General features: G+C 37.4%; 1 protein-coding gene across 1 annotated transcript in view; it reads right to left on the bottom strand.

Moving 5' to 3' along the window:
- Positions 1 to 16,719, bottom strand: part of NPAS3 (neuronal PAS domain protein 3) — a 542,948-nt gene that overhangs the window by 491,129 nt on the left and 35,100 nt on the right. The window contains exon 2 of the mRNA XM_026051847.1: positions 9,504 to 9,593. Within this exon, the coding sequence (XP_025907632.1) occupies positions 9,504 to 9,593 (90 nt within the window). The remainder of the gene's footprint in view (positions 1 to 9,503; positions 9,594 to 16,719) is intronic.

The raw sequence follows: 16,719 nt of genomic DNA, 5'->3' as shown, positions 1-16,719 counted from the left end.
TGGCCATAGGATCAAGGTGTTGCCCAAAGCAGGCAGCAAGGCACAGAACTTTGTTAGCTAAATTGTGATCATTATTTTTTTCTCTTCAATTTTTGAACATGGGGGAGGAGAGAGGAATGATTTTGCAAAGTTTTCATTTACATAGTTTGATCTCAAGGCAACCTAACTGAACCACGTGCAATTCATGATAGTGAGCATTGACTGTATAGACATATGTGAAACAATACTCAGGATTGGGCTGCTCACCTATAATTCAAGCACACAGTAATATCTCCTGGCATGAAAACGCAGTTATATTACGAAAAAAGGATTGCCTTTTCAATGCAGTGCAGGTCTCTGGGTCTCTCTACTCCAACAACTACTCACTAGAGAGTCACATAACAACCAMCACCTTGCTTGGTGTTTTTGTTTGCTTGCTTATTTTTTTTAATACAATAGAAGTGCTGTTTTATTGAGCTTTGAAATTAAGAATGAAGAGAGCAAATGACCAAAATCAAATGAGGTCTGCATTAAGAGAATTTTGCTAATACCAGATACACCACAATGCCAAAGTATGAAGCATGTCATCAGCTACATTAGCAAAGGATTGCTTTGAACTCAAATACAATCATCATCATCATCATCTATAGGCAAAACAAACAACATGAATAAAAGGTTTTAGAGTAAGATGGTATCTGCTGATATAATTTTATCCAAGTAGAATACTGCATCATTTAAATATCTTAAGTTGACCAAGCTACGTCAAAACAGACTGTAGACCTGATGAACATGTTGATCCTTTCAATACTAGCTAAACTAAGATTTTTAAAGTTTTTTTTTCCATTTTCATTCTCTGTCGAGTTAACAACTGTTCAATTTAGCTCAAGAAATCAGCAAAAAAATGTTAAGATGCTTTTTAAGATGATATTTAGCCTTAAATGCAGAGCATAGCCAATGCAAATACCGCTAGACAAAGCTACAAGGTGCCCCATGCAGAAGGATAGTTATGAAATGAGAAAGTAGGTGGAAGTAGGCATTAGATTCAATTCCCTTTCATGAATCCACTTATTTACTCCTTAACATTACTGCTATTAACTACATTTARAATAGATGAACTATAAACATCTATAGCATTAATCAATATTGGTAACTGTTTATATAGATTACCAGTAGCCTAAAGTCTGGTTATTGCCCGTGATCCAGCACTATGCCACCACCTGGGAAACAAGTGATCCATCAAACTCCTCATCTTCCATGTGCTACTGGTTAGACACCTTTTTCTCCCTGCAGAGCAGCACCTGCCACAGCTTACAGGAGATGGAACACAGCAGAGGGGACAGCACAAGGCTTGGGGATCCCTCTCCTGCACTGACCTTACCTCTGATCTTCACAACCAAACCAGGCCAGTTCCTCCCATTAGCAAGACTCACAGAGCTCCTATCCCAGGCACATAAGCTCATAACCAAAATATAACAAGGGACCTGAAAACCACACAGGAGACCTCCCAGGCAAGGATGCAACCATTCTATACATTTAAATACAGCAGCCTAAGGGCTCTAAAGACACGTGCACAGCCCTGGCTGCCGGGCAGCTGCAGAGGAGTCACGCTGCAGTGTCACCGCCAGCTATGGACAGGTACATGAAATTAATTCGTGCAACTGCTGCTCAGCTCCCCACAGTCCATTTAACTCATTTTTGTGCAGAGATAAGGGAATTTCACCTTTTATTTAGATGCAGCTGGAAAAGCTTTATACACAAATTACTCCCAGTACACCACACATACTCTAAATAGTGCATCCTGATTAAATGGTACATGATACAGCATCCTAAACTGCTCTGCATCACGGTCTGCAATTGGGAAGATGGCACAAGCCCAACGTCACTTACGAAGCAGTAAGACAAAGTACAGTGCAACCACAATGGGAGGAACGTATCTACTTTCATCAGTTCCTTGCCACTCAATGAACAGAGAACTCTGAGGTGTGACAGGATGTCTTTTCTTCTTGTTGACCTGATTTTTTTGCTTAGTATTTCTAAGAAATTTATTACCTATTTGCCAGAAATTAAGTGCAAATTCTAGTTACATCATCTTAAGACCATATGGTTATTTCATTTGTGTGAAAAAAATAATTAGTTTAAATGACATAAATGACAAAAATTAATTACAAATTTCCATATTACTRTTACACTCACATTAGATGGAATAATGTATTAGACTTCTCTTTTTTTTTACTTAAAATGATTCTGTTTACTTTCACATGTGTATATGCACATCTGTACATATATGAATAAGGAACTTGGAGAATATAAATATCAACTTCTCAGAAGAAATATTGTAGAACAAAATTTTCTTCACAAAATGTAATACAGGTCTTGTTTTCTACAGAAAACAAGTTTGAGGTGGTGCCAACTGCCAAGCGTTTGGCTGTTTTCACTGGAGCAGTATTTCTCTTACATAGAAAACAAACCAGCATAGCTTGAGGTTAAGCTATTGCTGTTGTGCAGGAAGTTTAACAGAAAGTCACAGTTTTGCCATGGATATGTCAGAGGTTCAGTGATATTGCTATAGCTGAATATGAAATATCAGCTGTTATATTTTCACATCATGAAATCCAATGCCTAAATATTAAAAACATACAGAACAACAACTAATAATTAACCTTTAATAGAATCTAAGAATAGTCCTATTGTAAATCTGCTAAGCAAGWTTTCCTTTTAAGTTGGACCATAAAAACTCTTGGAGAGCAGAAGGAAGGGAAAAAGAGGACTAAAAGTGAATTGAAAGCATCATTTCTGGCAAACTCTAAAATTTTATTTCAATAAATCATTGTGCTTCCCATTATTTAAACTTATAACATTTTCAAAGGTGATCTAGTTTAAAGGAAAAGTATAATTTAAAAATGAAATCAAAAGTAACTAATTTCAGAAAAACCTAACTTGAAAATTTTCTGCTTTTCCAAAAACAATCTATTTCCTCTTGCTTTTGTATCAATGCATTGATTCACTGAATTTGCCAACCATTTGCAAATGATCTAGATTTGTTTCCTCAAACAGCTCTTCAAGYGAGTTTACAATTAGCCATCCACAGGAACACAAAAAATTTTCAAGGGAGAACTGTGTTCTGCMCTTTGATGGCACCACGATGCAAAACGAGGAGGCAAGGCTGCTGCCCGCTCGCACTGCGCAAAGGAAAGGGCACGTGCCCGTGACTCACTGCCCTTTCGGGGTGCCCACTCATCAGTGCGGGCAACCCTGCTCTGCTCCCAGCCATTGGCACGAGCAGCTCTGCAAAACAGACCWTGCTACCCTTAGCACTCTGTGCAGGCACAGAGCTCCTTGAGCCCTTAATTCCTCAGAGAGTACCTATGCAGSAGAATAAATCAATGATATGAAAGAAAACATAAAATCCTTGCTAGTAAAATTTGCAGATGACACAGAAGATAATAAAATGGTAAATACCAAGGAGTTGTCAGTTCCACAGATTGCACAGCAGGCTGGGCTTACCTGAATAAGATGTGTTTTAACACAGCTGAGCACAAAGCTGTCTATCTGGTAACGAAGAACACAGATTCCAAACAAAGACAATGTACTGACCCAGAAAGAGGCATATGGATGAAGCCGGATAACCAAATTAATGTCAGCCAACAATACAATACACTAGCTAAAGCAGCAAAAATGCAATCCTCTGAAACGCTGGCAGGAAAATACTGAGTAGCAATAGGAATAGGTTATATATATATCCACATTCAGACAGAGAATCTTTGAATTTTATACAGTATGTAGTAACATGGTCCTGGTTTAAATCTAGAGTCCTTAAGAACCAACACAAGGAACAACTGATGGGCAATAGTAGCACTAAACCTCCATCCTCTACAAATGTCCACTCAGCAAAAAGCACAGTCATAAAGTAGGGAAAATTCATTAAACATCTGCAAGGATTATTCAAATTCTATTCCTTTTCTTAGAAAAGCAAGGTTTCCAGAACAACTCTATCAAAGAAAAGATAGACAAAGGTCAACTGACCACCGTCCATATCTTCCTAAATGGGGAGAAAGGTAACAAACATCATGAATACTAAAGAACTCTCCAATTTCTATATGCTGGATTTGGCCATATCTCCACTAAATTAGAAAACTTCAGACTAGAAGGTATTGATACTTAATAGAGAAGGTAGCTAACTACAGAAATAGTTTCTCTCTTAAAAAAAAAAAAAAACATTTTCTTTCACTTACAGTCCTCACAGCAACATTTTCCTTTAAAAGAACCAGAAGTTCTTGGACTATGTTATTGGGGACACTCCTGCCTGTCTTACACAACAGACTGAACTACACAATCTTAACAGCTCTTTCTGGATTCCAAAATATATGAGCACACCTCTAGCACAGAATTTGTCTTTCAGCATATATACACCTCTGTTCAACACAGCTTTCACTCATCAATAGGCATCAATACATCATCTGATACTGTCCTTTTAAGTTAAAAGAAGGTGAAGAACCCAGAGCTTTATCTTTCAAAAATATACTTAAAATGTTCCAGAATAGCTTTGTCACTTCAAMCTATCACACTTTCATGAGTTTAGCTGCAGGTATTTGATTAATTACTTATAATTTGGAGCACGGGAAAAAAAGAATTAAAGGTTTTTATTTTCAATTGTGGAATTTTGAGTATACTTGGCAGTGACACTTCTTTATTTGTGGAAAGCAGACAGTTACTGAAAGAGCAAGGGCAAAAGCAAAGCCTTGCTGAGCGCAAACAGYCGCTTAGTCACAGATAATTTGAATTGATCTCTCCATTTCTGAAAACAGTAACATGACTTGGGGAAGAAGAGACAAGAACCCTTCATATCTGAGATGAGAATAAAATGCAAGAACAATTTCAATTCAATATYAAATACCATGTCTTAACAAGGAATTATCAGACTGTGGATAATATTCTAGTCAAAAGGTGGGGTCATGCGCCCCGAAGCCCCAGCCAGTTCAGCAGAGTTTGCAGGCAAGACAGCTAAAGGTAATTGCCTAATTGGTCAATTGACCAATACCAAATTTACTTCAGGATTTAACTCTGAAGAGACATTACAATTAGCTACTTCAGATCTTAAATTGGTTTTCACATTTTCTATTGAACTATAAACTGAAGATTTTGCAAACCTGAGTAACACAGCCCTTTGTTACTCAGTGAATTTAAAAAAAAAATCAGGTAACACAAAGATCTGTCCTCTCTGGTCTCTACAGACTAGGTTCATTCATCTTGGAGTAAAATTTTAAAACCAGGAAAGCATCAACCTACAGCAGAATAAAGACATATTTATGGTACCATCTGTGTTACTAAAAAATATCCCAAAATATCTAATGTACAGGGCAATTAATACCTCCATCTTTCCAATACATTACTATAGATTTAAAGAAATAGCATCTCAGTATGACAACTGTGCCCTGAAAATTCTTAATTTAACTCCTAAACATGGTTAAACATGGGACCCCAAATTATTGCATTAGTTGAGTGGCAGTCCTGCTTGCTTTCTTATATATACACACACATGTAAGATGTTTTCCCTGAAACTAAAAGGACACTTTTGAGCTCCTGTAACTTCTCCTTCAGCTGATATGTTGGATGAATCCTGACATATGGAGAAAGAGACTGATAAGCCTTGTATATTTCTGAGCCAATTTGTGTGTGACACCATCACTTAGAAATGGAAAAAGGAAAAAGCTAAGGATTTCTCAGACATCAACTTCTCTGTGTCACCCAAATGAATAGACTGACATGAACCAGTATGTTCAGTTGCAGAGAAGCCTGTAGAGGGTTTGTTTTTTCCTCCCCTCTATTTTCAAATTTGCAATTCTTCATCTGAAACTATTAGCTCCTCCTGTGCAGCTGCTCTGTCCAATAGATGAGCACTGCAGACAACAATAACACTCAGGAGGAAGTCCATCTTCCCATGGAAATTTCTCTGTCTAGTTCAATTCCCTGATTAGAAGCCTTGGTAAAGCTATTTGGCCCACAGTAAGGGTGGTAGCGAGGGGTGAGGGTATTTTTTTTWAAAAATCTGTTTTTGCTGTTGTCTAGTAGGATCAGGAAATTTCCTGGGTACACAAAGCCATTCCGTTTTGTTTTATCCATTAAATATACAAACAAGTCTTAATTTAAACCGTAGAGGCTGACGAAAATGGTCTAGCCTTGTGCCTCCTTTTCTCATTTGTAAAGGAACACTTAGGTTTTTGAGCCAACATACAGTYTGAAGGCAGCATATTTTGGTCTGGTAAGTTGGGATGTTTTGAGCAGTTGCAGGCTTAAGATGATAATGTGCATATGACCAAGCTACACCTTCCAGGAAAAAATGCCTCACTTCTGCAGCTGCAATCAATGAGCCTTCTGTTCTCTGCTCAAATTGCCAGCTCGCAGAGAAGTCAAAGAGGGAAAAAAAACTAATAGGGCCATAGCTGTATTTCTGAGACTTAAGTACAAGACGTTTTCCTTTCGTATTTATTCCATGATCTTGACTTCATAAGAAATACCTAGCAATACCTTACCTACTCTTCCTTATTCTATTTTTCTCACAAAAAAAAAAATCCTCACTTTTAGCATCTTAATATTGGAGAAAGGAGGACAATTCTAGTCTTTCAGAAATTAACCTGCAGGAAAAGGATGTAGTAAGCACTGCTGTAATACATGTACTAACAGTGCTAACTAAATGTACTAAGTAACTGTGGACTGCCACAGAGCCTTTCCTGTTGCCACCCCGTGACCTGTTTCCGTCCATGCTCGCTCCTCCTACTCAGTCATGGAGAAAGGCCCTCACTCAAGCCATACTGCTTAAGCTGAAGCTCCTAAGCAAGAAACCTTGGTACGTGCAAGGTGCATAGACTCATGTCTAGGAGGTGACCACACCTCAAGATTGTCAGAATTAGGGCAAATGAATATTAGCTAAACGACCCTCTGAAAAAAGTCAGGACATAGAAAGGACTAAAAACCTCTATGGAGCAACACAGATTGCAAACATCTACGCTGCTCTCTTATATATGGTAGCTGTTTTAAACTGTAGCTTTAAACTGACCCAGCCTGGTGCACATGGCAAGGGTGCTGCAGAAGGAGAGCATGGTCCCTGGTACACAGTCCCTGCATCCCATGCCAAGCTCCCACAGCTAAATTCCTCCTTTACAGCTACCATGCCCCAAGCACCTAATTTAAAGCTATTGCTTATRTATGTGCCCGAGCTGCAGTCTTATCTATCTCCAGCTGCAGGGCATAGGCAGTGCATCCCTCACGCAAAGGACATGCTTCTCTGGCACCAACAGCTTACATCTGTTTTGTAGCATTMAGGTATAAAGTTTAAAAATATAATAAATATAGATTCTTTTTTCTTTCTTTTTGACTCATCTAACGGKAAGTTTTCAGTAACTGTTGTTAAAGCTTTTATATTATTAGAAATACAGCACCATGGGAAAAGCATCAAAAACATCCACTGGGGAGAAGACAGAAAGTGTGCCTCTGAGAACTGAAATACCAAAGTAGTGGCAAGACAAAACTCCACTAATATTAGATGGAAAAAAAAAAAGAAGAAAGAAACAAAGAGCACTGTGCTTTTTAGGGAAGGACATACTCATTTGTCTTCCAAAACAATCCATGCTTTTTTTTCCCCAATCAGGAGAGGATGAACTGGGCAATACTATTTTAAATGATTCATATAAAGAATTTCAAATATGACAAAACAGAAGTCAACTACAGACTAAGTTTTACCATCTTTTTGATTTTTGGATTTTACCTTTTCTAGAAGAAAATWGACAATGTCTACTTGTAACTATATGCCTACTTTTAAGTAAATACATAGTATTCYGTTTTGGGGTAAGCACTGCTAGTTGCTTTTACTATACTGACTATAAACTTCTAATTTCAAAAATTAAGATAACTAGGTATGCTGCAGGTTTCAGAGTGAGGCTRTTGCTTTATTTAAAATGCAAGACAAAGAGGACAGGCTCTTCTACACTATACCAAGTTTTCTTATATCCGCAATAGAGTTTCTAAAAACTGATGCAAGTAGCACACAACAAATCTGTTTCAAATATTTAAACAAATAGATATCTTTTTTATATACAATTACTGAACTGAGCTGACAAGAAAAGTAAAAAGCAGAGTTCTCTATTGAGTGAAATTGAGTTCTTTGCCATCTAAAATCTGACTACATCTAGATCTAGACAACACRCTACCCTTATTTGGCAAGGTGGAATGCAAAGGTATCAGAAATTTAAGAACTGCTCATGAGAAATAAAGGAGAAATAAATAATATCTAACACCAAAAGTAGACATTCAGGGAACAGGAACAAAGTAATCATATTTTCATTGTGGCTCTTGAAGTTATATTGACAAGTTATATTATACAGAAAAGTTTATATCTCTCTCTTCCTCTCACTTCCATAAACCAAAAGCATATTCTTTGTTTAATCTGAAATACCAGCTTTTACTTATGTGGTTGTATCTACTACTAAAAAAAGAAAACAAATAAGAAAACAAGCAATCTGTTTCAGAATAAAAAGACGGAAGGAGAGAACACGACCTGAAAAACTACAATGAGCATTACTGCCTTGCCATTTTGCTGCAATGTAAATACCTTTGATTTTTTTCGGTGATAAAGCTTTTGGAAAATTAAATCTGTTATTCACAAGCTGATAACGATAATACCAAGACACAAACCAATAATATAATCGGAGTATAAAAAGTAACCACTAAGCAACACAAAGCATTTTCAAAATTCACAGAAAATTCACAATGCATTTGCAATAATTTAACAAAAAACCATCTAYAACATAGCTGTCAAATATATACTTTTCAGCTTTATCTGAAAATGTGTTTCTAAATTCTTACTACAGTAAGACAGGAACTTCAGTGCTCACACAAGTAGCCAAGTCAACCGTGTTTCATTTGCCTGCCCACAGCAGCAGCACTTTGCCAGAAGCAGCACCAACAATATTTAGTTACGCACAAAAGCGGCCTCCGTTAGGGCAGCGGGCAAAGGCAAATGACTGCAAAGCAAGAGGCCTCAGCTTCAATTTAACTGTCCTGTAAGGTACATACTAATTAGCTGCAAAGCTATGAAATCCTCGCTAGCATGTTAAGTCTGCTACATGACAGTATAATTTGACTTCTTAAAGGATTATGCAAATTACAACTCATCATTCCATTACACGACTGAAAAAAGTGACAGCTAATTTATACATAACACACCTTTCAAATCCCTAAGATGTGAAGCACCTGTGCAATATATTTTGCCTAGATTTTTCTAGTGTATACATTCTTGTTTATTGCGCTACACAGAAGCATTCCTAAGAGATTTAATAAAGTCATAAGGTTTTTTATTTGCTTTTTAGCTTTTAGAGCACAGTCYCAAAGAAGCACACAACATTATTTCTGCGCCTGCTTTAGAGGTTTTGCATGTCAGCAGAAGTACACGTTTTCAACACTGAATAGCAGGAGAGCACGAGCACTAAATGCACGAGCTAGAGGCAAGACTCACACAGATTTCAACATACTTCTGGTAGGTAGATTCACAGTAGATTCCGTCATATCTGTAGATTTTCCTACATTCTGACTGGTTGGGTAGAGGATGCTGGACAGTTATTCTGTAGAGGCATCAAAAACAGATATACATGACTAGAGATTCTCTACAGGTAACTGGAATGAAGGACAATAAGCATGTTGGAATTGATTATTTGCCTTAAACATCTTTCTGAGCTCTTTAAATCAATTGCATTGCGCACAAAACAGCCAGAGGTGCCACTTTTTGAAATTTGCACTGAGAGTAAACTAAACTTCAGTTTTCCATAAGAACAGTATTTTTTTTTCTCTCCATTGAAATAAAGTAGAAGAGCTAAAGTTTACATACTGGATTGATGCTTTGCACAGTTTGTGTAAATACCAATTTCATAAGCACTACTTTATTTATCACGTTGCTGTTGTAAACCTCCCTCAGGTAGAACATCCATTCATATCAGCCRGGAGTTTGAGGCAAGGACCAAATAACCCTCCAATTTAAAACGTCAGCAGCAATTCTCACATTTGCACAGAATGAGGATAATGTGGCATTACAGGGTCTGTGATTAAAGGTGCTCAGCACCAGCTGAATAATGCCATATGTTCTCAGATCCACTGAAAGGAAATGCAAGTGATTGGCAGCAATCAGGAGTTGTGCAGCATCTTGTAAAATCAGGCCCTAAAAGATTTGTCAATCATTCTATTACTCACCCCCCCCCCCCGCAACTCCCTTGTTAGCAGAAAAATATAATTTGCCTATAAAAATTCAATGTTGTTTTAAAAATATACTTGGGAATTGCACACAAAACAGTACCAACTTTTTTTTTTTTTTAAGCATTTCTCTGGGATTATAACCCCATTTTACATGCTTTTGTACCTTCCTGAAATGAATGCTTTTGTCCCTTTTAAATAACTGTAGTTAACTATAAGTATCAAATTATTTGACAAATTTTACAGGGTTTTTAAAAGGGGAATTTTAGACTGTTAAAAAAACATTAACATTCTTAACAATATAGGGTTTTAGTGTTTTACTATTTAGCCTGTATATAGCCTGAGCTAGGTGGGGGGGTGTTTTTTTTTTTTTTTTTCCCCCTTTTGCTTGGTTTTTTTTCTTTTTTTTTTTTTTTTTTTTTTGTTTTTAAATCATTTAAGTATGTCTCAAAAACAATTTGCTAACAAATAAACCTCCCAAGAAAATGGAAATTTATCTACCATGGAAACCAAGGGCTTTTCCCTGCTAACACATGCAGAGGTGTGCACCATTCCCTGTCCTAGGAGGGCTGGTTTTCTGGGATGCCTGGTCTGAGCCCACTGTTTGGGCTTACATACCCAAATTCTTCCCCCTGGGAACCACGATGCAGGGGGTGACAGCTACAGGGTAAAGACATGACCCAATACACATCCAAAGCCAAAAGGATTCCTGCAATCACCAATTAAGACATGAACAACAACAAAAAAAAACACTTAAGTTACTTATTGTGATACTTGGGGCCTTAAGTTAGATGTCTAAACACTATATGCAAGGTATGAAGAAGCTGAGTAACTGAAGATGGGATCTGCAACAYAGGAGCGATAGCAAGAAGTCATGCAAGCTAGTAAGAAAGAAATACGTAAGAGCAGACTTCCCTCCATCTCTTTCCCACCTGCAACCCAAGCTTACGGAGGATGCTCTTCATACCTTGTTGGGTGGCTACAGCCTCACAAAAGAGGCAAGAGAACTAGGCTCTCCATACCTTAAAGCTGTCAGAGGTTGAAAAGTACATCCCCCTCGACAGCAAGGCGATCACAGGCTCCAGGGTAACTGTTCTGAAGTGTAAGACATATTCATTGCTCTTGCTAGCATGATAGCATTTTAAAAAAGCTCAAGATTCACTGGATCAGAGGAAGCCAGCGAATACATCCTATTAAAACAGTTACCCAAAAATGCATCATCAGCCTTTACAAAAGCTCAGAATCCCTCCAAAAYGAGCACCTTCATGTTGGGGCTCCAGAACTGCGCTCTTTCTTCCACTGTTTCTGTGGTCACATGAACGTTGATGAGGAATACTGACTACTATGACTTCACTGGTCAAACAAAAGGAGGGGAATATGGCTCATCCCAGAAAACTTTTAGTCTGCAATAGTCATGGCATGCTTCTGGAAAGCAGATGATGTCRCTTGGAATCTGCTTTTATGCTTAGGCTTGTTAAGCACAAGCAGACTTCTTCAAATGAGATGACACACTGAAGCCCAGAAAAGAACTTTGGGCTTCGAATCACAACCCCACTTTGTATCTAGCCAGAATTAGATGCTGAATCAAAGGCAAGGAAGAGATTAAAAATGCTTTTTTTTTTTTTTTTTTTTTTTTTTTTTTTTTAAATAGGTAGCTTATGAGGCTACAGACACCCGCACAGCAGCTGTTGCAACTCCTATTCTGCAACTCATAAGCCTTCTCATAAGCCTGTACTCATAAGCCTGTACTACATAGGGGCAGATTCCACCCCAGACCCCATCTCTTACCCAATATTTGCTGAGTTATTTGCCTCTCCTCCATTCCCTCTCTACTGCAACAAATAAATGAAATTCTTAAACCAAAACACCAAGCCAAATAAGACACCAGTTTAAAATCTCTTACAATTCCACCAACTTCAGTGAGATCTCATGGCATTTAAAGGAGCACCAAATGGGGCCTTCTGCTCTTAACCAGAAAAAGCAGACAGCCATGAGCCACTCCAGAAGACACTTTCAAGCCCACTGTGATTCTGGCCATGCAGCTAACCATCCACAGCCATGCTATGAAAAAGTATCCTGTATTTTCCCATGTGATGTTTGTCTCTTGTTAAGGTTTAGCTTAGGATCTTAGAGRTGTTGGCATAAATAGATTTATATGCTGAATACAGGCTATGTTTGTATTTTAGGTATTTAGAAGATGCCTTCTACTGTCACATCTGTGCCTATCTCCTGAGCATCCTTTCGTATTTTAGTTGTCATTTCAYAGATTCACATTTACAATTAACAGTCTTCTGTTAACAATGAGCCTGTGGGTCAGAAGTGAGCCAGAAATTAAGACCACCACCTCACAGAATGTCTTACTCAGCATTCCTTACTAAAAAAAGCACATAAGAATAAGTAGTAAGAAACGCTATCTAGGACCTAAAGAAGTTTTCCAAGACAATCAGTTTSAGACTTGATCTCTAAAAAGATTACCTCTAGACAATCTTCACCAAATTAATTTTGCTAACTTGTTCTTTAGCACATTATGTCAACAGATAGAGTGTGTATCTCAGATTCCACATACAAAATTGATTTAGCACAAAATAAAACTGTATATTGGCTATTTACTCTGGGTACTGTATATTCTTGTTCTATTTTATGCTTTCAAATTGATTTCTTGTATTTTTCTCTGTATTAAAAATTAAAGCACTGAAGAGTATTTGAGTCTGATCAATTTGCAGTGGTTAGCTCACCCCAATTTCAGCCGAGTTTGAATGCTTTGAAAAACACACCTATTCACATATAAGCTTTTGGACAGAGTAAAAGCTGCCACTTCATGATAATAAAGGCAAAAATGAGTTTTAAGTTATAACYATCTGTCTAGTAGAGAAGGTTATTTTCCAAAAGAGCTAGAAACATATGAGACAAAATGCCAGCAAATAACTAAATGAAGCATCCTATTTCGCTTAATATTTGTGCCTCCCTTCCCTTGCTGCGGGGTGCACTCTCTCACCTGATCCTGTTTTCAGAGGTTTCCCTAAAAAGTTCTGAAGTACCATCTCAAATATGAAAGGATTACAACCTGCTGTGCTTGCACATCAGACAGTTCATCTTCCTATCTTTATATGTCACTAAACTCCAGATGGATTCATCATATGACTTGAGGTAGAACCTAAGTGCATTTACATACATGTGAAATGTGTAAGCTATGACTAATTTTAACTCACAGGGCAGAATTTAAATAATTAGTTACAAGAAGTCAAACTAAGGGAAAAAAGGAGGAAAGAGATGGTTAGAGGCAGAGTAGTAAATTGTTCCATTTTTGCAGGTAATCTAAATGCAAACTAGAAGCAACTTATCATGAGAATGGATTTTCCACCATCTGGTCAAATAACAGGGGATTTGTCTAGTGGCAAGCAAAGAATGGAATGATGTGAGAAAGATTAGCGGGCAAGTCCTACAGTTGGCTAAAATGTATTTTGTGCAAACAAGAACAGATGACGCCTTAACAATTACACCTGTCAAAAACTCCAGAAAGCAATCCATCTCTGAACAGCCCAGTTGAAAACAGGCTAGTTCATAACAAAATGAATTTTTTTAAACAATTGCCAGCCATAACAGTTTGATGCATGACAAGCTTGGGAAGTTGCATTCCACATACTACTGAAACCTTAACTAACTGGACCATGTTTTTCTCTGATAAGTAAGATATTAAACTCAAAAAAATAAAAAATAAAAAAACACACTAGGTGAAGTAATGCAAATAGCTAACAGTCTCAGAAAGCAAGAAAACTCTCACTTGAAGCTGACATGTAGGTATAAACAAAGTCCAAGTATGTCCTGTGTGAATTGGGATAAGAGACCTCTTATAAAAGTTYCCCCCCAAACTCTTTTTTTTAAATGGGGAAGTCAGAGGATATACTGGAGTCTCCCCTGCCTGGCAGGTCCTACTCAGAATTAGGAGAGTTTCTACAATTACAGTTCTTCCTAAATACAGATACAAAGCCTTAAAATTGCCATTCTACACACACTCTGCCAGGAGCAATAATTCTACTAAGTAATCAAACCTGTATTTAAAAAAAAGTTTTATTTCTGGGAAAAGAAATTTTTTTTTTTTTAGATGTATGATTATTCTACGCTAGTTCTAAGGTGACCCTTTTTTTTTATATACGCTAATACAGAGCATGAGCATTATGAGCATGCCTAATGTTCCAGCATCCAATCTTAAAATTGATTTTAAAGACTTGACTCTAAAATGAAAGTTTTCTTTTAAAAAATGGAGATCACAACTCATAATTATTCAGGGGGAAGGAGAGAAGAATGCTGGAATAAGCTTATCCCAAAATGATGTTTAGTCTCTGGATTCCCAGTACTCAGAGAAATTGTTACTTCATTAAGTAACTTAATAGAAGAATTTCATGACAAGATTTATAGACTACTCATAGATAGGCAGTCACAGCAACACAGCAAAACAAGATTTTTCATATTTAACTCCTGAATACTCAAAGAAAGTCAATATAGGTATTTAAGCAAATTCAGCATGATTAAAACATTATCCAGGATCTCCGAGAACCACAAACCTATGCTGTTTTCACTAATTTGAATCATTTAACTTTAACCAGAATTTGATACACTTGTTATAAAATAGGATTTTAGAGTTTAAGTAGTTTTAAAAAAAGAATGCATCACTCTGGAAAGAGCAGCTTTAGTCCCAAATCCCTCTCCTCTTTACCACAGAGGTAAGTACAAAGTCACTAACATGGTATACCATGATTCTTTGCCACACTTGAAAATTTTCAATGCATATTGAAAAGATGCCAAGAGGAAGACTGGTGGTGATCTTGTCCCTTTTAGATATCCATTACATACCACAACGTATAAACAGTTTGGTCATACAGCTTTAGCATTACTCTTTAAAAAGATTTTCAACACCAACACCAATTTTATGGTGGTGTTTTAAATATGCTGGTTACCTTTCTCCCATTGACCCAACATATTGTTATCAACAGGTTCTAGGAGAGGTCTTTCCATTGAAACTCGAGGAAGAAGAGTACAAGCGCCTAGATTCGGACATTCCTGTTATTTTCTCTTCCATTTTTAAACTCTGTACCTCCCTATTGTACCATTTTCTCCACTTTCCTACCTGTTTTTTATTATGCACAATCAACTTGAGATGAAAGTTATCCCTTTTTAAATTACATATATGAATAACATTGACAAATAATTATAGACTTTAATTTCTAAAATATTTTTAAAGTYAAGACCTAGGATCTACTACAAGCTTCTTTCTTCCTAACAAATGAGAAAAGCTCAAATGAATCCCAATCAGTGAAGGATGGGCACAATTAGTCTGATCTGACCAAAGTGGAAACAAGAGAGAAAGAACAAGAGAATAATGTGCAACACCTGGGGGTCTCTGCCTGAGGTGCTGGGTATTTTTATACCATTGTATCTGGGAAAAAAAAACAGAGATGTGTGTGTGTGTGTGTGTATATGTGTGTGTGTGTGTATATATACATAAATATATAAAAGATATATAAAAGAGGTTAAAAAGAGTCAAGTTCAAGCACTTTCTAGCACTAAATGCCCACTGTGATCCCTATGCATGTTGGTCTACAGCCTGAACCACCCTGCATATGCCAAATCCTTACTACTGCATGCGATAGGGCACCTGAATAGAAAAAATAGTAACCCTCTGGCCATGCACATAGGTAGATCCAGGTGCTCTCAGGGATGGCCTTCTAGGAACTCATGACAGCAAAACCCTTGGTAGCTTTACAGCTGGAAGGACTTGTAACCACTGCCAGGGCATTGGACTGCTACATAAACCATACTGTGCATCTAAGTCTTTCTGTGTTCTGTTGCACTGATATTACAACACAGCACTGGCTGGAGTAATTAYGCATATTGATTATGCTACTTAGCTCTGATATTTTGCTGTATTTCTTAGGCACAATGTATGCACAGATAAGGAAAAACACCCGCCGTGAATTTAAGATTTCTGAAGCCTATACAGTTAGCAGTTGACTCAGATCTAACTTAGCATATAGAGTTCTAGTGGTTTGCCTAGGAGACAAGATGCACAAAGCGCATGGGCACTTACTGCTTATGCAGGAGCACAACTTCACATTGAATGAATAGGAAGCTTGGAAACTCTGGAAGCTGCTTACAAGTAGAGCAGTTCAACAGCTTTTCAAGTCTTCTCCAAAAGTCCTTTACAACTACCAAAATTTGCAACAGAAAAAAAAAATGCAAGGTGAAGTGCAAAGGCACAGAACAGATCAGGATGAGACAGAAGAGAAAAAGGTCTCAATTCTCCAACCTTTGGCTCATCTGCTGAACTACACTCCATTCCCGACAGTAATGGCCAACGTTTCCAGTGCTTTCAACAAATGTCTAATCCTTTATGAAACTTTCCAGATTTTTGATTTCAAGGATGTAGGAGGCAATGAAGCCCAACAGCTAGTCAAACAGTGCTTCAGAAATGCTTTTTAACACTACACTTTTGTATTCATGAATCTG

Source organism: Nothoprocta perdicaria, unplaced genomic scaffold (genome assembly GCF_003342845.1).
Source record: "Nothoprocta perdicaria isolate Ctin4 unplaced genomic scaffold, notPer1 scaffold_8, whole genome shotgun sequence".
NCBI classification, from domain to species: Eukaryota; Metazoa; Chordata; class Aves; order Tinamiformes; family Tinamidae; genus Nothoprocta; species Nothoprocta perdicaria.
This window is presented reverse-complemented; position numbering and strand designations above follow the sequence as displayed.